Source organism: Cibotium barometz, chromosome 32 (assembly GCF_041138505.1).
Source record: "Cibotium barometz isolate CiBa-2024 chromosome 32, ASM4113850v1, whole genome shotgun sequence".
Lineage (NCBI taxonomy): Eukaryota > Viridiplantae > Streptophyta > Polypodiopsida > Cyatheales > Cibotiaceae > Cibotium > Cibotium barometz.
In genome coordinates this window covers 47,808,022-47,834,572 of record NC_141077.1, presented here as the reverse complement: position 1 = coordinate 47,834,572, position 26,551 = coordinate 47,808,022, and the positions used below count along the sequence as shown (strand labels likewise).

General features: G+C 40.4%; 1 protein-coding gene across 1 annotated transcript; it reads left to right on the top strand.

Annotated features, from left to right (window-relative positions):
* Positions 1-23,052: 23,052 nt before the first annotated feature.
* On the top strand, positions 23,053-24,689 carry LOC147620271 (peroxidase A2-like). The gene is made up of 4 exons (XM_086772459.1): positions 23,053-23,302; positions 23,419-23,607; positions 23,716-23,881; positions 23,988-24,689. The coding sequence occupies exons 1-4, from the start codon at positions 23,087-23,089 to the stop codon at positions 24,404-24,406; spliced, it is 990 nt and encodes a 329-aa protein (XP_086628585.1). The 5' UTR covers positions 23,053-23,086; the 3' UTR covers positions 24,407-24,689.
* Positions 24,690-26,551: the final 1,862 nt, after the last annotated feature.

The following is a 26,551-nucleotide window of genomic DNA, read 5'->3' as shown; positions in this document are numbered from 1 at the left end:
CTTTTCTGTATCACACACTCTCTCTTTCTCGCAATCACTCATAGTCATGGCACCTCTACTTGACGCCCTTATTGCACAGCTAGGAAAGCTTGAGCTACGTCATAGGGTTTACGAGATCGTCCCTATGTTTGAGGGAGCAATTGATGTGCATGCAACAATGTATCTACACGCGGATGCTTTTACGGATGTCATTGAGTATATGGATCAACACATTAGCACGTACTCCATCATGTTTGAGGGTGATGAGGGTCTATGGGGTCCGGTTGACCTCAAGTACATATTCAGGGAAGACAAGAATTTTAGATTCCGCCTATCAAGGTTTTTAAAATCCCTCACAGAAAAGGACTACATGAATGAGGAGGAAGACTTGCTCTTGGATCTACAAATGGGCAACATCGACACTTCCTTCATGAGTTGGGACATGGTTTTGGTCCTTCTGTTACAAGAGGGTGTGGCGAAAGAAAGTGGCAAGGAAAAAGAAAAGGGCAAAGCAAAGCTAATGGAGCAGGTCCAAGAGGCACATGCTGAGGAAGAGAATGTTACAGAACAGTGGGAGGCCTCAATGGCATTGGTGGCTCTACAAGAGAATGTCCCCGAGGAGGTTCCAGACCTAATTCTAGAGGGCGATGAAGTACTTGAGGAGGTCCCAGACCTTGTTGTCATGTCTTTGTATCCAATCATTATTGATGGGAAACAATTTTTATTTCTGGATGACATTACAAAGACACTCGGGTTTCGCGAGGATGAGGCACTGTCTATTATTGCCATGAATGCTGGGGGTCAAGACAAAGGGAAAGTGAAAATCTCTTTTGAAGATGACAACCTCACAAAAGTGCTTGCATACGATATTGGTAGCAGTTCCTTGGAAGATGTAGTGGCCAAAGTGCTCGTTGAAATAAAGCAAGATGTGCAATTCTATGAGAGCGTACCTGCCTTTGAACCACACATGCCCTTGATTGCTAGCAATGCTCAAGACCAAGGAAGCATAAACTTGACAAATGAGCAAGTAGTTGCAAGTGACGATGCAACTGAGGTATGTCCTAACTTCTTAGTTGTAAAGCAAATGATTTTTAGTTGTATCATTTCATGCTTCCTAACTTCTATATTGATATGTTGATAGACTGCTTTTGAAGTGGACAAGTTTGCTATGCGCGTAGGAGGAACGCGGCCAAAGTCAGAGGGTCGAGATGCATCTCTTTGGTACTACATACCTGCCCTCAGAGCCGACATAGTGCGGGTTTTTCATTTAGACTATTCAGAGAGATCGCCTATGCCAAGCTCCTAAAATGTAAAGCACTTAGTGCAGTCTTGTCGGAGGACCCCTTAGCCTCAAACATAAATAAATGTATTTTGGTAGCTAGGGAAGCTGCCTTGTATTGCTTTACGGGCAAGCATCCCAGCTCAGTTTTAAGACATTGTGCCCTTTCTCAGGCTCAAGGAATCAATGAGCCAAGTGATATATTCCAAAGCTTAGGCCAGAAACCAGCCTCTAGAACTCTCTCTCCTGAGCTCTTCCAAGAGCTTATTAAAAAGATGTAATGCAAACTTCTCTTCCAAGTTTAATAAATTCTTTTTTTGTTGTGCATTGTAAGTTGTGATTTTTCCTGGCGTGCTTGTGATATACCATTTCAAGTCTTGCAATTTCAAGCTTTTGTTCATGTGTTAATAGAAAATATTGTTTAGGATTCATTTTAAATGTGATCGTGATTAAAAAAAGTATTCGGGATTGGGTTAGAGCGGTACGAAAAAATGTTGTATTTATAGATGTATACACACTCACATATATGTATATATGTGTGTGTGTGTGTGTGTGTGTGTGTGTGTGTGTGTGTGTACCTATATATATATAAAAGATTTTGGGGCTATTAAAAGATATATATATATATATATATATAAGATTTTGGGGCTATTAGGGCACCTAAAGGGCCCTATAGGCGTCCCAAGACAAAAAAAAAATCAAAAAATATTAAAAAATTGCCATGTGCGCTACGGCATGGAAATCTGCATTTTGACCTGGTCAAACAGGCGATTACCGCGTCGTAGTGCACATTGCATTTTTTTAAAATTTTTTTTATTTTTTTTGTGTGTGTCTTGTGAGGCTCATAAGGCCCTCAATAAGGGTCTCTATGTGACTTTATAGACTCTACCTTTTTTGTATATATATATATGTGTGTGTGTGTGTGTGTGTGTGTGTGTATGTGTGTGTGTGTATATATATATATATATATATATATATATGTGTGTGTGTGTGTGTGTGTGTGTATATGTGTGTGTATATATATATATATGTGTGTGTGTGTGTGTGTGTATATATGTGTGTGTATATATATATATGTGTGTGTGTGTGTATGTGTGTGTGTGTTTTCCTGTGTGTATAGTGCTTTTACATTTTTTTTAATGAAATGTTCATTGGCACTGAGCATACAAAAAAAATTGGACTCAACAAAGAATTTAACACAACTCAAAAAGCTTCCATTAATGTTTGAAAATGTTACAAAGGATTTTGGGAACATTACAAAAGTTTGTAGGGAGAATTACAAAGTGGGTTAGCCTATTGAGGTAGAAGGCTATGCTCTAAACGTAGGCGTAGGGCTAGGGTCATATCTACAGGCTTCAAAGTGACTCTCTTGGCATGTGCCATACACAGCACTGAGTCTTCAAAAACGGAAACTACAATATCTTCAGCAGCTTCTTGAAGAGCTTCAAGAGCTGTGCTCTGTATTATGCGGTCAGCCTTGTCAGTAAATTTTTCCATTGTTTCTCTCACCAGTCGAGAGAAGGGTGCCTTGGGGATGAGAAGATCTGTGCTTTTTTGATATTTCCTAATCTCTCGTAGCGCGACTGTCCCTGGTCTTCTTCTTTGTAACCGGTGGAGGCGGTGGTGGTCTTTGATTCTCCACGGTGGTTGTTCAGAACTGAACTTCTTTTTCTTTTTTGCACGCTCTTCCTCTTCTAGCTGGTCTTGCCCTCCATTCTTTTGCCACACATCTTGACTGGACATCTAGATGTTGTGGCTGCTTGCAGGGCTGTGCTTGGCTTGCCCTCCTTGCGTCCTCTTTGGGTTGCTATCTCTTTTGCATTTCTTTCTCCCAAGCCGCCCTCACAAGAGCAAACTCTTTGTCAATGATATCTTTCGTGATGCCATAGGACAAGAGCTCGAAAACTATGTGTAGCAAAAATGCTTATGGAACACCAGGCTATCTATGCCTGCGAATGATTGTTTTATCTTGTTACTTGAGCCCACTTGAAGAGACGCATTCATGCATGTAGAGTCAGCAGAAACCTTAGGGTTTGCATTAGAAAGCACTCTGCATATTGCATATCATTCATCCATTGCATATAGATCATTGTAGAAGCCTTGAAATAGCATCTGGTAGCCTTAGAATATTTATTAGCATTTATCTGGCATTTTTTCCATAATTTTCAGCATTTAAACACCATTTATCAGTCGTGTAGCATTTTATATCCAGTCGGCCAGCATTTAATGTCAACCGACCAGTCCCAGTGTAGTATAAAAAGGCATGCTTTTCATTCATATCATCGCATATCTCAACAATCAACCTCAAGCGCTTCAGCATTTCAGTCTTTAACCCATAGTTCACCTCATCATCCAGCATTTTGGAGAAGCCTCGGGTGGTTGCCCTTGACCTTCCTCGGCTTCTTTTCGACGCCTCTCTTCTTCCGATTCTCTACTACACTCTGCTTCAGCTTCCTTCCTGCGCTGCGCTTCTTCGGCCTCCTTCCAGTGCTCCTCTTCTTCTCTCATCTCCTTTGCCAGGCTTGCTCTGTTACTATAGGTAGATTTGTCCTTTTTGCTGTAGTAGGTAGTGGGCCGAGTTGATCGAAAAGCCGCTCGTCTTGCTCCTGTTCTTCTGGCATGGCCTAGGTATGTACGTGTGCGAGAGATAGTGGGAGAGCAAGAGAGAGCAGAGCACAAAGAAGAAAATGAAATGTGGTGGTTATAAATGAAAAATGACTTAAATATGTCTATAAATATATTTTTTAAAAACTTTTAGAAAATCTAAAAACATAAAAAGAATATAATCAGAGAGTTTAAGCCCATGAGGAGCCGCACCGACGCTTGCCTACAACCCACTCCCGTAGTCTCTCCCTAGCATTTGATCAGTTGTATCCTTGAGTTCTTCTTGCATTAACAGTTTTCATTATTTGACGCCTAAGAGACAAATTACCGCAAGATTTCTGGCTTTTTTTTCCAACCAGAATGCGATAGAACCAGTTGAACATTTCATGGAGCGCATTACTCTTGACTTTGCCACCACCATGGCGAGTGCCCTTAAAATACACGGCCTTTGCTTGGTAATGTGATTTCTCCATGCCTTGATTGCTCCAAAGTGCTAAAGAGCCATATCTATCGAGAAAGTATGGCCCATGTGCATACAATATATGCTGCATAGAAAATTACAAAAAGTCAACAAATAGTATGAAGAACATACTACAAGGACACAAGAAATATAACATTACCATGTAGTGAGTAATGTGTGTTTCTCCCCATGCCTTGACCATTTCTTCTATAAATCTACAAGTGGCTTGTTTAAGTGCCTCAATACCATGGTCATCCAGGTGAGGTTGCTCTAGAAGATCGACCATTTTATCACATGCCTCCCATACACATGCACGTTTTAGGCCAAGCCTGGCATCATTTCCTCGATATGTTGTAACATCAAATATCTTCTTCCAAATTTCAAAGTTAGTGTGGCTATGAGAACCCAAGTGGTTTGATAGCAAGTGTCTTGCCTTTGATCCACCCATGCAAATTTTATTAGGGTTGTCTTGTGTAGGGTTTGATTTTTCGTCCTTTGTCAAGACCACTGCTCCAGCATGTAGTCCAATAGAGGAAAGTACACCCTCTAGTGCACGTATTGACTCTTCTCGTCGATCTTCGGGCTCCATGTTCCAGACATAGTTTATGTGGAGCATCAATAGCTTATCCAAAATCCCGAGTCTTGCATATAATATGCACACATGCACTTGACATAGTGGAATGTCCAAGATTGGGTTCCAAGCATTGTCCTCCTGGTCACGACTAGGTGGCTTGCTCTGGTCACAACTTAATATGCCATTATGCCATACCTTTGATCCTTTCCTCTGTTCAGCATAAAAAACGATTTCTTTTTTTGCACCCACCTGTTTTTGAGTTTTGCCTTTGCTAGGTTGTTTCCCTTTTACTCTTGAGTCTACTGTTGTCTTGGAATGACAACAGTAAACACATGAGAATATAGTATTCGCACCTGTTTTACAACCCAACATACATTTCAAGGTTTTTAGATCACCACCCAAGTGCCATTCAACGTTAAAGCACCCTATCCCGGGAACATATAGCTTTTGACCATTGACTTGACAAGAGACGACATGTTGAATGCCAGACCGTTCAAAATACCACCTCAAGGTATCATGGTTCTCTTTTGGGAGGATCCATGCTGCTTGCCACCAGATGTTCTTCTCTGATTGAATGCCGTAGTAGTCTTGCTTATGCCCTTGACCCCTATTATTGCTGTCTTGACTTGCATCCAACTCTTGGGTCTCTAAAGGCTTTCCTCTAAGTGCTCGGCTCATCAAGGTTAAACTAACACACTCCAGTCTTTGACCTTTAAACACTTGACATTCATTCTAGCTTCAAGACAAACATGGCATTTCCACTTGTCTCTTCAAGTGTGAGGCCATAGTACTGTATCATTGCTTTTTGTAGCACTTCCATGTCAATGTAGACATTGTTATATGCATTGTATTCAAAGGGTTTGTTTGTTGGCATTGGCATAATATCCTCCACCCACTTGTACCCATTAAACATGGATGCAATATCACCATTAGCACACTTCTTTGCCATCTGTAAGCTATAAAGTGTTGGAAGCAATGATTGCGTAACTCCCTTTGCTCGCAACCCTAAAGTGATTGACCTGTACATTGCTCTGTAACCTTTCTGGCTAATACCTGCTGAGTCACATATATCAAGCATCTCTTTGGGTGTGACAATTTCTTTGATTTCCTTCAAGAAATGTCGACGAAGGGTCTCCCACAGCTTATCATTACCAGAACCTATTATCATTTCCATGATATCCTTCTCTTGAAGGACATGCTGAAGAAGGGAGACATTAACATTGTCCTCAGCATTGTTACATCCTAGTATAGCTATTGCACATGCCCTACAATCGCAAGAGTCACCCATGAGAGATGCTTTATTCATTAATTGCTTCTCAAAGTTGCTATAATTCCTACAAAATTTCTTACCTGGTTGTTTGAATACGCCTCTTGCATGCGCCTGCTATCTTAGAAAGTAACCCAATAGCTTTACGTTTTCTTTGCCTTGCCTGATATCCAATGGGAAGGTGAGTGAAATGGTGAACACGACGCCGAAGATTACGAGTGGAGTGTTGAAGATGAACATAATTATCGGTAAATTGATTTATTGTGCGCACACGATCCGCTAAATTATTCTTCTGCACCTCAAGCTCCTCTGAGAGCTCTTTAATCCTCTGCATCAAACTATTGATCTGCTTAGTCGACGCCGCTTGGCAAATTGTGTTTGCCTCTTTCCAGGTGCCTCATCTAGCCACAACATGTGTAATCTCCTACAATAGCCAAGAAGGCCATTGAAACCATCACCAACAAACTTCAAAAAACTTGTAATGCTTTTGAATGGTGGAGGGCCACCAGATATTGGATCTGGTGGATAAAGATTTCCATCAATCCAAAGATCAATGGCCTTTTCTCCTTGCATTTGAAGCTGATTGTATGAAATATTGGGTGCAACATGCCTACTGCGTAGGGTTGCGTATTCTGTCTCCAAATCAACCTGAAGGCGGAACTTAGAAGGCTTATTGGTGATGTCTTGTAGTGCCATCTACAAGAAAGTAGGATTGTAAGCTTTGGTTGAATAGGAGTGGAAGGAGTAGGATATGGAATCAAAAAATAATGGGAAGAATGGAGATGAGGGTTGCTTCTCTAGAGCTGCATTGTGGATAGAGAAAGAAGCCTCAAAGGGAGCCAAAGAAACATAGAGAGGGTTGGCAATGGTGAGAAGGAAATGCAAAGGAGACAATGCATCATGGGAAGCTTCTTTAGTGCAAGCTATGGCTGCTAAACAATATAGAGAGAGAATACATCATGGAAAGGTTCTTTTGTGCAAGTCACGGTGGCTACTACTGTGGGTTTGGAGAGAGGACCAAGTATTGTATAGAGAATGCTCATGGTAAGCTTCTTCCTTGCAAGCGATGGCTACTACTGTGGGTTTGGAGAGAGAAGGCTCATTTAGGAGTATAGATCTGCTAGCTATGGAGAGAGGACCAAGTATTGTAGAGAGAATGCTCATGGTAAGCTTCCTCCTTGCAAGCCATGGCTACTACTGTGGGTTTGGAGAGAGAGAAGGCTCATTTAGGAGTATAGATCTACTAGCTATGGCCTTTGGAGAAAGAAGCTTTTTTCCATGGAGAAGGAGTGCCAGGGCATTTTAGAGAGAGGATGTAGAGAGAGAAAGAGATCTGGTGCACACACGTAAAAGGGGGGGAAGAAAGTGACAAATTTTTGGAATGTTTGGAGTTTGAAAAGGTAGAGAGAGGCTATGATAACTGACTGACAGCCCAAAAGTAAGCTTTAAAGTCACCTAGGTGGCCAGATCTAAGAAGATCTCCTTTTTTTATTTTTCTTATTTTTTGTGAAAAATCAAATATATGCTTTTCGGACTAGGGCTCTAGGCTTGGTCAAAGATGGATTAGCATTTTAAGCATTTTACTAAACATCCAAATTAAAGGGCCCAAGAAGACTCCATTGAGTTCCTAATGTTCTCTTCCCCTTCATCCTACATACATGCCATCAAGCGTAAGGTAAGCAAGTGCATAGAAAAGAGAATGGTTTAGACTCACTTACCTCATCAGCTTGAGTCCCCAAAATGGACTCATCCAAGCGTACACCTCACGTATGCATTCATGCCCACAATTGCTGACGGGGGGTCTATACCCATAGTCATACTCCTCCTTAGTTGGGTCATGTTCAACAACGTCCCTCGACAAAAAACAATTAAGAAAATATACAATTATTTCAAGAAAACAATATAGTACAAAAGAAAATGAAAGAAGAGAAGAAATGATTACTTATGAAACAAGCAAGAAAGGAGGATTTCCCACTAGAGCCAAAGTGTGAAGCCCCTTGCTTCTGTAATCGGGAAGCACCCACCGTTTCTTGTTGTTGAAAAGCACCTGGGTGCTTTCTCCACGTGTCTTCACTCCTTGTCCGTACACATGCTAGGCTTCTCCAAATTATTCTTTGCTGCTCTCTTGATATTTTCTCTCCTATTAGAGAGAAAAAGCTTTATTCCTCGGAGAAGCAAAGACCCGCATGTGGCACGAGGAACTCCGACTTAAGCACATCGATAACATATTGCTTAGAAAGTTCATCTTGTGCTTTCCACTTTTTGAAGGAGTTCATGAACACCAGGTTTGCAAGTACATGCATACGATTCATGACTTGCTTTCCTTGTGTATCCATCTCATAAGGGCACCATCTGCATCCATGTTGTATGGTAGGAGATGTGGATCGAATGGTGGAATGGGTATCCTAGGGGTTGGCTCATAATGTGTAGATGAAGAGCCTCCCTGTTGTTGGGGAGACGCATTGGGAGACCTAGTGCTGCTTTTGTCAAAGCAAAAAAAGCCTTCTCCCCCCTGCTAGCACGTCTACTACCCCCCAAGACTCCCTACTACGTCATTATCATGGTGAAGAGGGACGTGAGGGAGCGGGGGTGGGTCTAGTAGAGGAAGGTGATGTAGGCTCATCACAACCATATCGTGATGGGCCTACAACACTCGGCCCCATGCCTATCAAAGGAGTGGTCTACCTCGACTTAGCAAGTGGGGTAGATTGCTTCCATGGCATTGATTGTTGGCCAAGTGGGGTAGTCTACCCCTATGGTGTCGACTGGCCCGACTATAAGCCTACTTGCATATATGATTAAAATATAAGACTTTTAGAATTCATAAAAGATTAACTTTGTGTATGTTAAAAGGTTTGATGGAACCATAGCTGTGTCTGTGTAATTGCTGTCTGCTACATACATGCATAGGCAACAAAACATGATTGCCTTAACGCAAACCATACTTAAAGATTAGACAAAGAATACAACATGTGATATTAGAACATTGTTAAGACCTCCCACAATACTACTTAGACAAGGAGGGTGGACAATGTCCCTTTCACATGATAGCTTTTGAAGACTTTCCACATGCTCCCCACTATTAAAGCCAAAGGCACCTCCTGTTTTACATGAGAAGAATAGTGAGAAGATCAAGGGATATCCCCCCACTATAACCAGCTACTTGCAGATAATCACTCCTAACTTGACATAAGTAGCATTCTAGATGGCATGTAACAATGCCCCATATCTCCATGCATAAGTCCATTTCCTAAACCCGGCATCGAAGGGTGCAATAAACATGAGGTTGAATGAATAAGTCCACTTACCTTGATAATGTCAATCCAACCAAGAGAAAACAACAACACAATCTTAGACAAAAATACAACCTGTGAGATATTAGGACATTGTTATGACCTCCTACAATATTGCTTAGACAAGTAGGGTGGACAGTGCTCCTTTATGATAATAGCTTTTGAGGACTTTCCACACGCTCCCCACTATTAAATTCAAGGCACCTTCTCTTTTACAAGAAAAGTATAGTGATAAGATCAAGGGCTCCCCCTCCACTATAACTAGCTATTTGCGGATTGTTGAAAAATAGGTAGAGGGAGAGGAGACACACACAGGAGCAAACCCTAATGTATATTGCAAATCCTAACCATAGAGGGAAGCCATCTCCCTTCTCACACAATGCATAAAGCCATAATCCATAATACACACAACACACTATGAGTTGTGTCCACACACATCTAACCCTAGCTAATGTCCACACTCTATGACCAGCTGGACGCGGTCATTTATGTCTCACACATGTTTCTACCTAACATGCCAGCACATAGCATACCTGGCACACACTGACACATCAAGCTTGAATCTCAACAGCCCCTCTCAAGCTCATGATGTACTGCCATAGATGAAGATGTAGATGAGCTTGGGCTATCAAAGCTCTCAACACTCTCCCTCAAGCTCATCCCATGTACTCCCAACATAGTACGGAAGTACTCAAACTTCTCCCTTCTAAGTGTCTTGGTAAAGATGTCAGCCACCTGCTCATCAGTCTGCAAATAACATACTGTAGATCAACATCAACTGTACCATCCAGCACCTTCTCTCTGACAAAGTGATAATGGACCTCTATGTGTTTGGTCCTCGCATGAAATACTGGATTCTTTGCCAACTGTATACTGCTCATGTTTTCACAATGAATGACAACTTTGCCAATAGGCTCACCCAAATCTGCCAAGAGATTCTTTAACCATACTGCCTCACAAGTAGCAATGGTTGCACCTCTGTATTCAGCCTCTGTACTAGATAAAGCAACTATAGGTTGCTTCTTGCTACTCCAACTCACCACGGCACTTCCAAGTGTAACCACTAGTAGATCTCATGTCATATAAGCTACCTGCCCAATCAGCATCTGTGTAGCCATGTATATCCAAGCCTTTACCACTCTCATAAAGTAGACCATAATGTGCAGTGGTCTTTACATGTCGCATAATGCGTCTCACTGCATCCAAATGAGGTTTTTTGGGGCTCTGCATAAATTGGCTTACCAGCTCCATAGCATAACTCAAATCCGGGCGTGTGATAGTCATGTAAATGAGACTACCAACCATCTTTCTGTACATAGATGAATCATCCAACTCCTCACCAAAATCAGCCTGCAATTTCACATTTTGCTCCAAAGGTGTACTCATAGGCTTACACCCTGTCATGCCATATTTTGCCAACATATCCAATGCATATTGGCGTTGCACTAACCATGTACCTGCATGGTCTTTGATCACTTCAATTCCAAGAAAGTATCTCAACTCACCTAAATCTTTCATGTCAAATTGCCCACTTAATGCTTTCTTGACATGCATCACATCTGTACCATGATCACCTGTGATAATCAAGTCATCCACATAGATGATAAGTAAAACAATCCCATGATTTGTTTTCTTCACATAGAGTGAAGAATCTGCTGTAGAAACCTGAAATCTAAGAGAGATAAGATATCTGCTCATCTTATCACTTCAAGCACGAGGTGCTTGCTTCAAACCATATAATGCCTTTTTCAATTTGCATACATGAGTGGGATACTTTGGGCGTACATAACCTTCTGGCTGTGCCATATACACTTTCTCTTGTAGATCACCATTTAGAAATGCATTTTTGACATCCATTTGATGTATTTCCCAACCATTAGCTGCAGCCATAGCAATGACTGCTCTCACTGTTCCCATCTTTGCCACTAGACTGAATGTTTCATCATAGTCCAAGCCTTGGGTTTATGCATAACCCTTAGCTACCAATCTTGCTTTATGTCGCTCAATGGAACCATGAGACTTGCATTTCACTTTGTAAACCCATTTACAACCAATAACATTTTTGTTCTGTGGTAATGCAACCAAATCCCATGTGTCATTATGAACCAATGCGTCCATCTCAACATCCATTGCCTCCTCCCATACATGCTTTCCAATAGCTTCTGTATAGCATGTAGGTTCCACATGCTTCACCAAAGATGTCATATATGCATAATGCATAGCAAAATCACGGTATGTCAACCTGTGAACTAGATATTTGACCCTTTGGGATCTCCGCAATGCATGCGGATCACTCTGAACACCTGTCACTCTAGCATGTGGTGGCACATATCTATCCTGCCTTGCACCAGGTTTGCGTAAAACAGGTATGCCAAGCTCCTCATCCAAACTCTCTGAACTTGATGACTCATAACCTGTAATTCCAATTCCTTCAACCTTCTTCTTTCCTTTATCCACAACACTACTCCCAGTGCTCACACTCTCATGCCTCAAACGTCCTGACCATGGACGTACAGTACTACTCTCAGCCTTTGCTGGCCCAGACATAGAAGTAGAACTAGAACTTGCTTGTGGCAAGTTCACATGCACATCAGCATCAAGTGACTTAATGACACCCTCATCCTTTGCTTTGTACCAACTAGCAAGCTCATCAAATACCACATCTCGTGAGATAACCACTTGTCTAGTTTGTGGATTGTAACATTTGTATGCCTTACGATCCTGTGCATATCCAACAAACACACATTTTTCTGCCTTAGGATAGAACTTCCTTCTTCTTTCATCAGGCACATTGCTATGCATCTAAATACTTTGAGGTGTCCAATGTCTGGCCTAAAACCTGTAAGCCACATCTCTGGCGTACTTCCATGTATGGCTGCTGTAGGTGTTTTATTCATTTTATACACTGCGGTAGCACAAGCTTCTGCCCAATAATAATCTGGCATGCTCTTTTCATTGAGCATTGCCCTGGCCACTTCACATATGACTCTATTCTTTCTCTCAGCCACACCATTTTGCTGAGGTGTATACCTGCAAGTCAATTGTCTTCTTATACCATGCTTTCTTAAGAAATGCTCAAAAGCATTTGAGGTGTATTCACCTCCTCCATCTATCCTCAAACATATAATCCATGAGCCATATTGCTTCTCTGCAAAAGCTTTGAAATCCATAAACTTTTCCAACACTTCACTTTTCTCTCTGAGAAAGTATATCCATGTCATCCTGCTGAAATCATCTATGAATGTCACATAATATAAACTGCCTTTGATAGATGGGTTTTGTGCAGGACCCCATACATCGCTATGTACTATCTCAAGTGGCCTGCTACTCATATTTCCTTCTCTAGGAAACCGCAACCTTGCCTGTTTTCCAAACTGACAAGCTTCACAAACATGCATATTCCCATCATACTTGAATCTAGGCAGCCCACTAACAATGCCTCTTGCCTGCATGTTCTTTAACCTTTGTATATTGACATGTCCAATCCTCTTATGCCACATATCAATGTCCTATACCACATTTCTACTTTTAGAGAACATGGCTGATTTTAACTCAAAAATTCCAGCATCCAGCTTAAACAACCTGCCTTCTTCTTTCCTTTAGCAATGACTCTACATCCATGTTCGAAATCCTCAATGAAGCAACCATGCTCGTTGAACCGAACCTGTAATCCCTGTTCCACTATTTGACCAACTAAGGCCAAACTTTTTGTGATAGAAGGCACATACAATACATCTGACATAGATTTTGTTTGACCATTGTGCATAACCAATGGTACACTTCCAACATGTGTAATGGCATGCTGGGTATCATCTCCTGTTTCCACATAGCCTTTCACATCCATAGGCTTCATATGCTCAAACCATTCACCATGACAAGTCATATGGTTTGATGCTCCAGAGTCCATATACCAAGTGCCATAATTTTCAGCATTTGTCATCATAGATCCCACAACATGTTTCATGGCAAACAAGTGATTTGCGCTGCCATCATTACTGCTTGATGCATAATTTCCACCGCCATGTTGTGCATAATTTCCACGATGTTGTGCTCTACCCCCTCTCAAATCATTCTGTTTGCGGAAACAATCACGCGCCATATGACCAAATTTCCCACAGTAATGGCATTTCACATCTTGCATAGATGTTTGTTGGCCTTGCCAATGTCCTCTACCACGAGGATTACCTCTGCCTCTCTGAGGTGTATATCCACGACCACCTCTAGCACCATATAAAGGCTGAAAATTCTGTTGTGGTGACCTGTCCTGCCATCCACGACCATTATCACAGCCACGTGATGCGAATCTCCCCTGCCTCTAAAACCTCTCTGCGAATAGAAAGCGCGATTTCTGCCATTATCATCATGGCTAGTAGATGCATCCTGAAATGAATCACTGAGTTTGATTTCCTCAACAAGCAAGAGTGAAACCAACTCATCAAAGTCTGGTAAACCTGTACTCCGAACCGAGATAGATGTATTAAAAGATTTATACTCCTTGCCAAGACCACGCAAGGTAATGTCTACCAAATCATCATCAGGCATGGGGGCATTAATTGTTGCCAATGCATCTGCACACTTCTTTATTTCTTGCACATAATCATGGATGCTCCTTCTATTCTGCTTCACATTATGTATTTGTTGTCACAAACTGAGACTTGCGAGCACTCGTGTCTGTATCAAACAGCTTCACCAATGTACCCCATGCATCCTTGGGATTCTCAGCATCATGTATGTGTATGAACATAGCATCCGAAATACATATAGACAGATAATGCAACACTTTGAATGCTCTTTCTGACCATTGCTTATGAGCTATAACCTGCTGCTGCTGTGTATGTTGTCAGGGTAGTTCCGGCTGTGGCTCAGCACCTGTAATGAGATTCCAAAAACCTTTTCCCTTCAGAAAACTTTTGACCCTGTACTTCCATGCATGGAAGTTTTTCCTATCTAGCTTTTCACCAACAATCTGTACTGGATTATCCGACATTTTGCTCAACGTATACACCTTATGCACATGTCCACATCTATAAACGAGCCTTCCTCAGCTCAACCACACTCCAATGAGTGTTCCAGATACTCCAAAGTAGCCAACAAACTTCAAATTTGATGTAGAAAATCAACTTGTATGCATCCAAAATGAACTGACTCACACAGTCCAAGATACCCTGATTTGATGCACCTTCCAAGGCTCCAAATTGCAATGTAGTGGTGTAATCAAGTATGGGTAACTTGAATTGACACCTAAACAACCTCAATGCTAAGTATCAACACCATCCGACATGTGTACATATCAATTTTGTCAAACCCCTTTCTTTGTTCTGAGAAAAACCAGTAAAACCAGTAGTAATTTTGCTCTAATTTCTTCAATCTTTGTCCAAATTGAGAAATCAGGCATTCATTAGCTTAGCAATGATGTCCACTAACTCCATGTAAAAGGAATTAGACCAATTGTTTAAGACCAAAGAGTAATTGTTCGATTAAACTCACTTTGTTTCTCAACCAGTAGTAGACAGCCTATTTAATCAGCTCATTCCCAGCTCAATTGATGATAATTGATCAATCCAATCATATAGCCTTCTTCTCAAGCGTGTGTAGCAACCAATTGCTAACCCAATTTTGGAATATTTCAAGCAACCAAGTAGTATTCGACCTCCTCCTATCAAAAAGATAAAAAATCTACCCTGTTTCTCTGTCCAGAATGCGCCGCCTGCTGTAGGAGGATTTGGGAGTGTTTATGATGTTAATTGATGATGGGTTTAAGTCCCCAACACACCTAGGCAAGTGTGTAACCAATCAATGCTTTGATTTTTGCCAAAAACATGCTCCAAATGCATCAAAATCTGAGTTTCTTTTCTCTGTTTTGTGAGAGCTCACAAACCAGTAAATTCCACTCATTCAAATGCATCAAAAATGCTCCAAAATCAGTGTAGGGCTTGCATATGAGTTGCCAATACATTCCTCCTTGTCAGATACATGTGTCTTTGCCAGATTTACATCTATTTCCACCATACATCACCGCTTCCAAGCTTTAATGGAAAGCTTTCAAATACCAGAAATTTCCTTTACTTTGGGTAACCCTAAATTGCTCTGATACCATGTTGAAAAATAGGTAGAGGGAGAGGAGACACACACACAGGAGCAAACCCTAATGTATATTGCAAACCCTAACCATAGAGGGAAGCCATCTCCCTTCTCACACAATGCATAAAGCCATAATCCATAATACACACAACACACTATGAGTTGTGTCCACACACATCTAACCCTAGCTAATGTCCACACTCTATGACCAGCTGGATGCGGTCATTTATGTCTCACACATGTTCCTACCTAACATGCCAGCACATAGCATAGCTGGCATACATTGACATCGAGCTTGAATCTCAACACGGATAACCACTCCTAACCTGACATAAGCAGCATTCTAGATGGCATATAATAATGCCCCATATCTCTATGCATAAACCATAGTGTATGCATAGTCTAAACCACATGCCATGCATAGCCTGTGCACAGCATATGCATACCCTATGCAAACCCTATGCATAGCCTATCAATAGCCTATGAAAACCCTATGCATAAGACATAGAGATGATTTGCAAGGAGACAAAATTTCCTGAAAGGTGTTGAGACACTTTTTTATTATTCATCACATATTCCAAAACATGTTTAAATGTAAGGGGTTTGCAAAAATCATGACATGGCATGCAACTCATCGCTCAACCAATGGCATAATGAGGATTGTTAGTTGATTCACCAACATGGCAACATGTGGAGCATCAATGGCCTAAGTTTAAAGATGAGCCCCATCGGTTATGTCTTGGTTGGGGCATGGATGGAATGCATTTGGCTTCAAGTCCACATCATGGTCTACTTACCTTATTGTATTGGTGAATTACAACCTCCCTCCATGGGTGGCAATCAAGAAATATTCATGCTTTCTCTCCTTGTAGAGTAGGCAAGTATAAGGTACCGAACATGGATGTGTACCTTGAGCCTTTGATTGAGGAGCTTGAGACACTATGGCGAGGTATCAAAGTGCATAATGTCTCAAGGCCAATAAATAGGTGTGTGATATGGAGGTGAAAGGAGATTTTCTTTGGATAATGCATGACTATCTCGGATTCTCGGAATGCCCAAGTACACACTTGAAGTTTACAACTTTAAACTTATCTTATTCTATCTCTTAATCATCTCAATTTTAAAATAGGCTTAGCAAACTCCAAATATCATGCATACTCGATTTGTGGACCATCATTGTCTTGGAAAGACCCTTTACACTAAAGAAGGTGGTGTATGATATCAAACATCATCAATTTCTTCCTCATTCACATTCCAAATATATGCTACATTATGTCTTACCACTTGTGATAAGAGGTAGAGATTGGTTTGAGGCATGGAGAAGCACCCCAAATCCGCCACCCGATGGGATGTCTAGAAACTCAATCTTCTTTTGATTTCCATATTAGTATGAGTTGAAGATCAATCATCTCTTAGATCCCATTCATATCTTCAAGAATGTGGCAACAAATATTTTGGGACCATTTAATTGGTAAAAGAGATACCAAGGGTGAAAGGGATGACTTACAAAACATTGGAGGACTTCAAAGTACATGCCTAATTATATGTTAGAGTGGTAGCATGGTTCTACTAAAGGCACCATGGGTATTAACTAAGAACGAGAACAATAAGGTGAAAAGTGTGATTGCCTTTTTTTGTACACCAATGGGAGAAATGCATTCATTGAAGGAGGGTGCCTTCACAAAGACCAAAAACAAAGGAGATGCATAATTACTTAGCCTCAAGACAATTCTAACTAGCCAATTGCATCTTGTGGTGCATTTGGTTAATGAAGTGGTACTTTGTGGTGTTGTCCATGTTTGATGGATGTTCTTTCTTGAAAAGTTCATGAGAACCTTAAAGAACTTTGTGATCAAACAAAGATCAAGTCCAGAAGCAAGTATGGCGGCGGCAGAGAGATGGTTGATGCAATAGTCTCTTGTATATATCTAAAAACATCTCTCTTCTTGCATAGATCCTTTAATGCCACGATTATGGAGCAATGAGAAGGATGACCGACTAATCACTGATATGCCAAAAGAAAAAGGAAGGCAACGAAGACTGGATGAAGCATAATGCCAAATGAAGCATTATGCCAAATGTAAATAGTCCCATCATGGAGAAGTGAATTGGGAGATACAAGGATACAATCAATAGATGAAAGGATGAGAGAAGAGCTTTCAAAAGAGCAAATACATGCTTGCTATTCTCGCCTTGATTAGAATCTTTGCCAAATGTGATCAATATAGAATTGCTTCGTATGGCAATATCCATGGCATCAAAAAATGGACAGATGACATAAGAGAAGAGCATCGGTATGCATGAGGATGTGATCCTCAAGTAAGTATATTCTTCATCTTAATCTCATGCTTAGATTGTTATTTACCTTATTTAATGCACTAAACTAAATATCAAGCTTTTGTTTAATGTTAATACAAACTATATAATGCAATATGATCCTAGAGAAGGTACTTTCACACTACTTTTACACAGAGTGTGTGGATTCTAAAAGAAACACATTTGATTTTGGTTTGATGGCAACTTTTGAGAAAGAAAGACGAGCTAGTAGACATTATACCAATGTCATAGAAGACAATCTTGAGTATTGTGGAACTCTTCAAGATATTCTTGAGGTTGGGTTTAGAGAATTCAATCTATTCATCTTTGATCTCAAATGGTTCAAGGTGATATATAGATGTGCTCAAGCAACCATGAACAAACATCGAAATGGATTTTTTCAAATTGATTCCACCAAGTTTTGGAATGATGAGAAAGATAATTTTGTACTACCTCAACATTGTCAAACAGGTTAGTAACCCAACCAATCACACTGGTAAATCTTGATGTAGTATACTAACAGTGTAACCTCTTTGCTTTATGATTTTAGATTGTGTTCATGCTAGTCGAATTGATCAAAAGTGATGGTATGTTATACAAGTCTCTCCTTGTTTAAGATATATCTTTCAAGATCAATATGTTGAGAACCAATCTCAAGATGAGGTGTAAGTACTACCTTAAATCGACTCATTGAAAGAAGAAAAAGATAAAAATGAAGAAAACAATTTAGAGGAGGCCGATCAAGAGCATGAGGAACATAATTCCGAAGATGATAATGATAGTGATATTGATATAGAACTCCATCTTTTCATTAAGCTTCCATTAGATATAAACATTGATGAAGTAACACAAATGGATCTATTACAAGATGGGATAGATTCATGATTTTTGTAACTATTTTCCTTCAAAAGTTTTCAACTATCTTTAATTTAAATTTTCAAACAAGGCTTTAAGGGTTTTGATAGATGTTTTTTTAAAAATATCATCATTTTCTATATTTATGTCACATGTATGATCTAATTTCAATCTTTGACAACTCTCTAGAAATTTAAATGTCAATATAGCAGCAAAATTTTATTGATATGCTCACTGCTGCTGAGAGCAGTACAATTACAGTGTAGTAGTGAAATTTCATTGTTGTAGTTGTTGTTGAGTAGCAAAATTTCACAGCTATTGGTATTGTTGAGCAACCAAATCTCGTGATATCCCAAAAGCCTAAACACTACTGGAATGCTACTAAGAAATATTGATATGTCACCAGCATGTTGTAGTGCATAATCAAAGTATTCCATGCACGATGTGCTTTGAGAGTAAATTGGGGTGGTAAAAAGTTTAACTTCATTTTATATTGAAATTTCACCCAAGTAGTCAGTTTGTCACTAGTTTTACGAAGAACATTTCACCATAATGATGCACGATGAACCATGTGGTTGGCAGCACATTTGATCTTATCCCTTTCTGAAAAGGTCTCCTCAGAAAAATAATAATCCAATTGACTTAACCATGAAAGTATAAGATGAGCATCTTTTTTTTCATCAAATTTGATAAAAGAGAAAGTACGACAACTAATCTTACTGTTCTTTTTTGTTTGTTAAGCGTCAAAAGTAGCCTTGATGATTTTTATAATGCATGCATCTTCAGATTGTGGATTAGTAACTTCATTACCTTTAAGTCATTGTTCGAGGACAAGACGCTTTTGTTGTTCATCATCTTGACATAGTTTCTTGACAAATTGAATGCGATCTTCAAAATTTGGTGGTGGAAGTGGTGAGTTTGTAAATCCACTATCTTAGGCATTGACATCTTTATTGGTAGTGGTGTCGTTGATGGGTTGGTTGAAATCAACTCCTCAATCCATGGGTTTATGATGAGGAGGCTTGATTTGATTAATTTAAGTGGCTCGATCTTTTCTTAGGTGCTTGGAAAAACTCTTGAAAATTTTTAGATTTTTTTTGAGAAATTTTATGTAATTTTCTAAGAATTTTGAAAAATTTTGAGACTCAAAAAGGGTATTTTCATGTAAATAAATGAGCTATGGGAGAATAAAGAAGATTTTAGGAATTTTGATTTTTTTTGAGAATTGGGAAAAATCTATAGAAGGTGAGTTGGGGCTTTGACCAAAGAATAATTTTTTTTGAGAATTTTGAAGGGGCTTTAAGGCTTTTGTTTTTAAAAGAATAAGCTTTAAGTAATATAAAGCTTATAAGAAAGCTTTAATTCTGACCACTCTAGGAGGATGGGGGAGGCTATGCCCTTCAGGTCTCCCACCATCGTACTATTGCAGTAGTACCACTCATAGCCCCACCTGTTTTTGGTGTCCAAGCTCATTCCAGCGTTGGGAGATTCGCAATAGCATAGCAGCCTGGCACATCTGGCGTGCTAGATGTAGCGAGGCCATCAAGGGTACCCACAATCCGTCGGCTAAGACCATTAGGAGCATATGACTCAACATCATTCAGACCCTCCGTGGTCAATGGGAGAAGCAATAGGGAGGTTCTGACCACATGCGGAAGTAGCGCGGGAAGCCTTCTTGAAACTTTGGAGGCCTTGCCCTTTCTTCACAGATAGAGGTGGTGACCCCATTTGGCACTACAGAGACCACCTTTGTGGTTGTTTCCTCCCCCTGTATGAGATAGCCTTCTCCTCATAGAGCGGCTACCCGAAGGAGAAGCATCTCTCCCCCTTATGATCACTTGTTTCCCACCCTTATATGAGGCAAGTTTGTATTTAGCCCTTCATGGATGTACTTAGCCCTTTGTGGCTGTTTTCGCTTCAACTAATTGAAGGATATTTTTCCCAAAAAAAGGAAAGATTTAATTCTAAAATTTTAAAGCTTTAGTATCTAAAACTTAAAAGAAAACTTTAATCGGTGCATTTGCATAGTGCACAACGCACCTTTGTTGCATTATCTAGCATGTGCCATCTTGGCTACTACGATTTGGACCTACCCAACAGTCCTCGGAAAAGAGATCGCATGTCGTCGTTGAGGAGAATGTGGAGATGAAATTCAACAAGAGAGCGAGGGAAAAGCAGTTATGAGGTCTCCAGCATTGAAGAAATTCATCGGTGGAGACCGATGGAAAAGAGGGATTGAAATCAAGGAAAACACTTTGAGATTTTGGATGGTTTTTATAAGTGGGTTTGAAATTGAAAAAGTGGTTTTCCACCTTAAAAGAACTTTTGGTAAATGGATTGTGGGTTTTTGTTACCCAATGGACAAAAGCATGCCTTTCTTGTACACCATAGTCTTTCTATGCTTTGTATTTAAAATTTTACTTTTGGCCAAGCTCTTCCACTTCTTTGTCCACTAGCTCTTCACCGCTTTCAAATAATCACAATCAATCTTGGCTCTGATATCACTGCTATGGGGAGATTGATATGAACCCAAAATATTGATTGCAATAAATAAAATATTGAGAACAAATAGAACAAAGAAATAGTCAAGACACAATATTGGGATTTCCCCCACACAAGAGTGAGCCCACGCTTTCTCTTGGTGTACTTAAATATATTTCTTGGGATAGCTTTTGGGACTCAAAATAGTGTGCTTTATAAATATGTTGACTTCTTCAAGAATAGCTTGCTTTAAAAATACATTTCTTGAGCGTGCAAGCTAGACTTCTTTAAAAATAGATATGAGGCTTGAATCTTATAAAAGTGTACATATCTTGAAAAGTCAAATATGTATAAGGAAGATATCACATGTCCCAAATAATATATACACATTGCTAAAAAATAGGAATGGTGCCCAAGATAAATTAATAGTGCTTATTGTCACAAAATCGAATATTATTCTTCGACATTCAAAATTGGTCATCTCAAGATATTTTTGATCGATACTAGTTTACCTCCATTATCCGGTCCAATGATTTACACTTGAATAAACTAAGCCAATTAACTTATAAATTAAAAATAAACAACCATATGAAACTTCATATCATCAAGATGGTGTAACCAATACTCCCACGTATGTACGGATTCACTCACTACAATTGCTCGTATTTAAGGCATCCGAGTGTAAACCTGTTTAGGAGAATTCCTAAAAATGGAAAACATGGGAAAATATATTACATGGATTAACTTTAATCCATAAATAGAAAACATGGAAATATAGAATCCATGGAAACACTCTTTTATCACCAAGTTAGCAAAAAATAGTATTTCACACTCTGGGCGACTTACATGACTTATATTCCACAGTGTAGGCACGAGCACATGCTAAAATGTTAAAGCACTTCACATTTACAAGAACAAAAAGACATGGAGGTTGATAGTAAACCTATTAGCTAGCCATAAATAGATAAACCAAAATTCAAAAACAACGAGGCACATTGTCAAGTAAAAAGCCTTACAAAAAGCTCAAACTTAAAGAGGATGTTCAAACTATCCCACTTCTTTAAAAATCCCATCAAGGTACATGTTACTTGCCTATGTATACTTTTACTAGTATATTATCAAAAATTTTGGTCAATTAAGATTCTCTAAGGAAGATTGGTCAACACTATGAGAACTAAATATGCCAACCATATAAACTCCCCTCCCCTCTACACACAAAAAAAAATGATTCCATGAGACTTGTGCCATTTTGGAGGCTTATTCTACTTATGAGATATGAATGTAGACTTAGTTCAATACACACGACCAAGAAACCTTACAAGGAGATAAGTAATAGAAAGTTTAATAAAGAGGGATGTTCTCATTTATAAAATAGGTTTTTTTTTTGTTTTTCAATTGTTAAAATTGACTACCTACGATGCATGCCTATCTTTTATTCTAACTCATTCAAGATTCTTTTTCAAGCAATTGGAAATACCTTAATATTTCCATCTTACAAAATGATAAAGCAATGAGACAACTACGTATTCAAACTTTTGAGCGTGCACAATGAGTGATCGCTACATTGCACATTTGATGCCGAGTCCATTGACATTACAATTTTTTTTTTGGGTTAAGCCTTGCCTTTCGTTGTTGGTAAGGACTCTACTATCACAATAATAGAATTTGCCTATTAATAATGCAAGCTACCAGATAATAAAATCAGAGACGACGAATTCCTACGAGAATGCCATTTTAAAACATCGGGGGGTGGCCCAAGAAATGAAATTTGAGCAAATATCGTCGTTCTCCCTGTCACATGTACCGTCACTGTGTGATTGGAAAATGCATCACAACCAATTCTAACCAATTGCCTTCTATCTTTACTTCGCTTTTTGGCGACCTTTCATAATACAGCATGGAGAAGCTTGTTCTTGCATCCGTGTTGAGCTGTACGCTTGTCCTCCTTGTAGTCATTTCAAAAGCCTCCGCACAGCTCAGCTCTAGTTTCTACGACACGTCCTGCCCAACAGTCGCGAGTATCGTAGAGCAGGTTGTGCAGCAGGCAGTGGAGCAGGAAGCCAGGATGGCGGCGTCCTTGCTGCGTCTCCACTTCCACGATTGCTTCGTAAATGTTAGTATATAGCACCTACTAAACGTTGAGAAAGCTGCTAGGCTCTAGCGCAATCATTAAGCAAAGAAAGTATATCTCGATTCTCAATTACACTGTTTTCGTACTATGCAATATAGGGATGCGACGGGTCGATATTGCTGGACGATACGAACACAACGACAGGGGAGAAGACGGCCCTTCCAAACAACACCCTGAGAGGGTTCGACGTGGTGGATAACATCAAGTCCGCCGTGGAGGCCGCGTGCAATGCCACCGTGTCGTGTGCTGACATCCTAGCGCTGGCAGCCAATGCGTCCGTGACCCTGGTAAAGTATACGAGTAGACTAATTAGCAGTACATGAGAAGTCTAATTTAATGAATGCGTCTACAGCTACATGTTTGAGACCTCATATACGGATGATTTGTCTACGCAGGCTGGAGGGCCTTGCTGGACGGTGCTCTTGGGAAGAAGAGATGGCACCACTGTGAACGCCAGCGCGCCCGTGCAAGACCTTCCGGCTCCCACCATGGATGTCGACACGATTAACAGCAGGTTCACGGCGGTGGGCTTGTCTACGCAGGATGTCGTTGTGCTCTCAGGTTCAAACGCAATATATTCAGTCGATCGTGACTATCATCATTGCAGCTAAGTAAAAATCCAGTTACAATATGTTAATTTGTGGCCCGTCCATTGCCGTTGCTGCAGGCGCCCATACCATTGGGCGCGCCCGCTGTACCACCTTCAGCTCGCGCCTCTACAACTTCAGCGGCACAGGCAGCCCCGACCCCACCCTCGACGCCACATACCTGGCTGCCTTGCAGAGCAGCTGCCCGCAGAGCGGCGGCGACCCTGACGCGCTCAACCCTCTAGACGTCACCACCCCGGACACCTTCGACAACAGGTACTACGCCAACCTGCAAAACAACAAGGGGTTGCTGCAGTCCGACCAAGAGCTCTACTCCACCTCCGGCTCCAGCACCATCTCGTTAGTGGACACCTATAGTAGCAGCCAGAGCACTTTCTTCAAGGCCTTCTCCCAGTCCATGATCAACATGGGGAACATCAGCCCTCTCACAGGGAGCCAAGGAGAGATTCGTCTCAACTGCCGGAAAGTGAATAGCTAAGCTGCCATTCACAGGCACCAAAGGAGTGAATATATAGAAGAACCATAACTCATCTACAGATATTAATAACGCACTCCTTTGGTGCCATTCACAGGCACCAAAGGAGTGAATATATAGAAGAACCATAACTCATCTACAGATATTAATAGCGCACACGAGAGGGTGAGAGACGAGATAGTTGGACTGTATAGGCTGCTTATTGTGGGTTTGATTACATTGATGAGTGAATCGTGTTTTTACTTTCTTGTTGACTTTAAATTAATTAATGATTAAGGTTCATAAACTACTGGTTATATTAAGTTTATTCACATCTCCTTTTTGGTCTTACCTTATCGAAGACACTGAGGAATAGGGGAAATTATTTGGTCAAAGTTGTGGATCTAGGGATGGAAGTTCAGTTGTCAATTTTTTGTGTTTGAATTGGTATGATATGTTTCTAAAAACATATCACTATTTGTGTAAGCATGGTTATTATTAACAATAACAAGTCAATCACCTAGGGATGTAAGGGTGGAGATTTATTTTTGAAATTTTGTTTTTGAAATTTTTTGCATTTGGAATTTTGGTATGGATATGTTTTGTCTAGCATTTATTGTTTCTGTAAGTACAATCATTGTATATGATAGAAATATTTTATTGGCATTGCAACTTGTTGAAAGAAGGAAAATTATTGGGAAATTCTCTTGTATACATGTTTTATTTTGGTCGAGTGGATTCATGGTTAGGGTCAAAGATTCTTTTGGTAATCATCATGGAGATCTAAAAATTGTAATTATTTTACTAAATTAAGAATTTATAGATTTAGTTTATATATGTTTTGATTAACATTTAATGTACTTTCAGATATACTAGTGGGAGGGCCACCATGCTACTTTGTGGCACAGACTACCCACCCTTGCACACTGCTGCCATATGGCCAGCGGAGGAATAGACTGCCCACTCTTATACACTGCTGCTACATGGCTAGAGGAGGAGGAGAGGAGATGCTATGTGGAAGGAGAGAAAAAGTTGTATAATAGATTTACTGTACTTTGAGATATACTAGTGGGAGACCCGCGCTTTTATTGGCATAGGTTACCCACCCTTGTACACTACTTTCACATGGCAAAAGGAGGAACAGGATGCCCACCCTTGTACACTACTATGCCACGTAACTAGAGCAAGAGGAGAGGAGATAGTTTTAGATGAGATGCTAGAGAAAGTGACATATGACATGAGAGGAAAAAATAGAATTGAATGGTTACTATACTTTAAGATATGCTATGTTAGTGGGAGGCCACGCTGCTATGGTATACACTGCCAACCCTTGTACACGGCTGTCATGCGGCTAGAAGAGAAACAAGAGAAACGGACTGCCCACCCTTATACATTGCTACCACATGGCTAGAGGAGGAGAAGAGGGAACAAAGATATCAACAGGATCATCTCAGCAGGTTCACAGTGGTGGGCTTGTTTACGCAAGATGTAGTTGTGCTCTTAGGTTCAAATGCAATATTTAGTCGATCACGACTATCATGATTGTAGCTAAGTAAAAATCCAGTTACAATATGCTGATTTGTGGCCCGTCCATTGCATTTTGTGTCGTTGCTATAGGCGCCCATACCATTGGGCGCGCCCGCTGTACCACCTTCAGCTCGTGCCTCTACAACTTCAACGGCATAGGCATCCCCAACCAAGGCTAGAATTTGAAGGTTGCAGTACACTTCCAAGGGGGTCAAAGCCTTCACAAGAAGGGTAAAAATACAATTACCCTTCAAAAGAAGGTTCAAAGGAAGGGAAGGTTTTTGGAAAATTTAGTTATACTCTCTTCTAATCTCTTCATAAACAAAAGCCTTTCAAAAAAAAGACGCTCGTCAAATTCTAATCCTGGCCTCGAACCCACCCTCGACTCCACAGCCGTCAATATTTGTATTTTTGACAAATGTAGAAGTGAGACAAAGCCACCACTTGTAAGGGCTAATTTTTTTAAAGTGATCTCACCCTTACAGATGGCAATATGACAAAATAACCCAGCTGAAATGTATCCTAAATGTGACTCTATGTACCTGGCCACCTTCCAGAGCAGCTGCCCATAGAGCGGTGGCGAGTCGCGACCCTGACGCACTCAACCCTCTAGACGTCACCACCGCGGACACCTTCGACAAC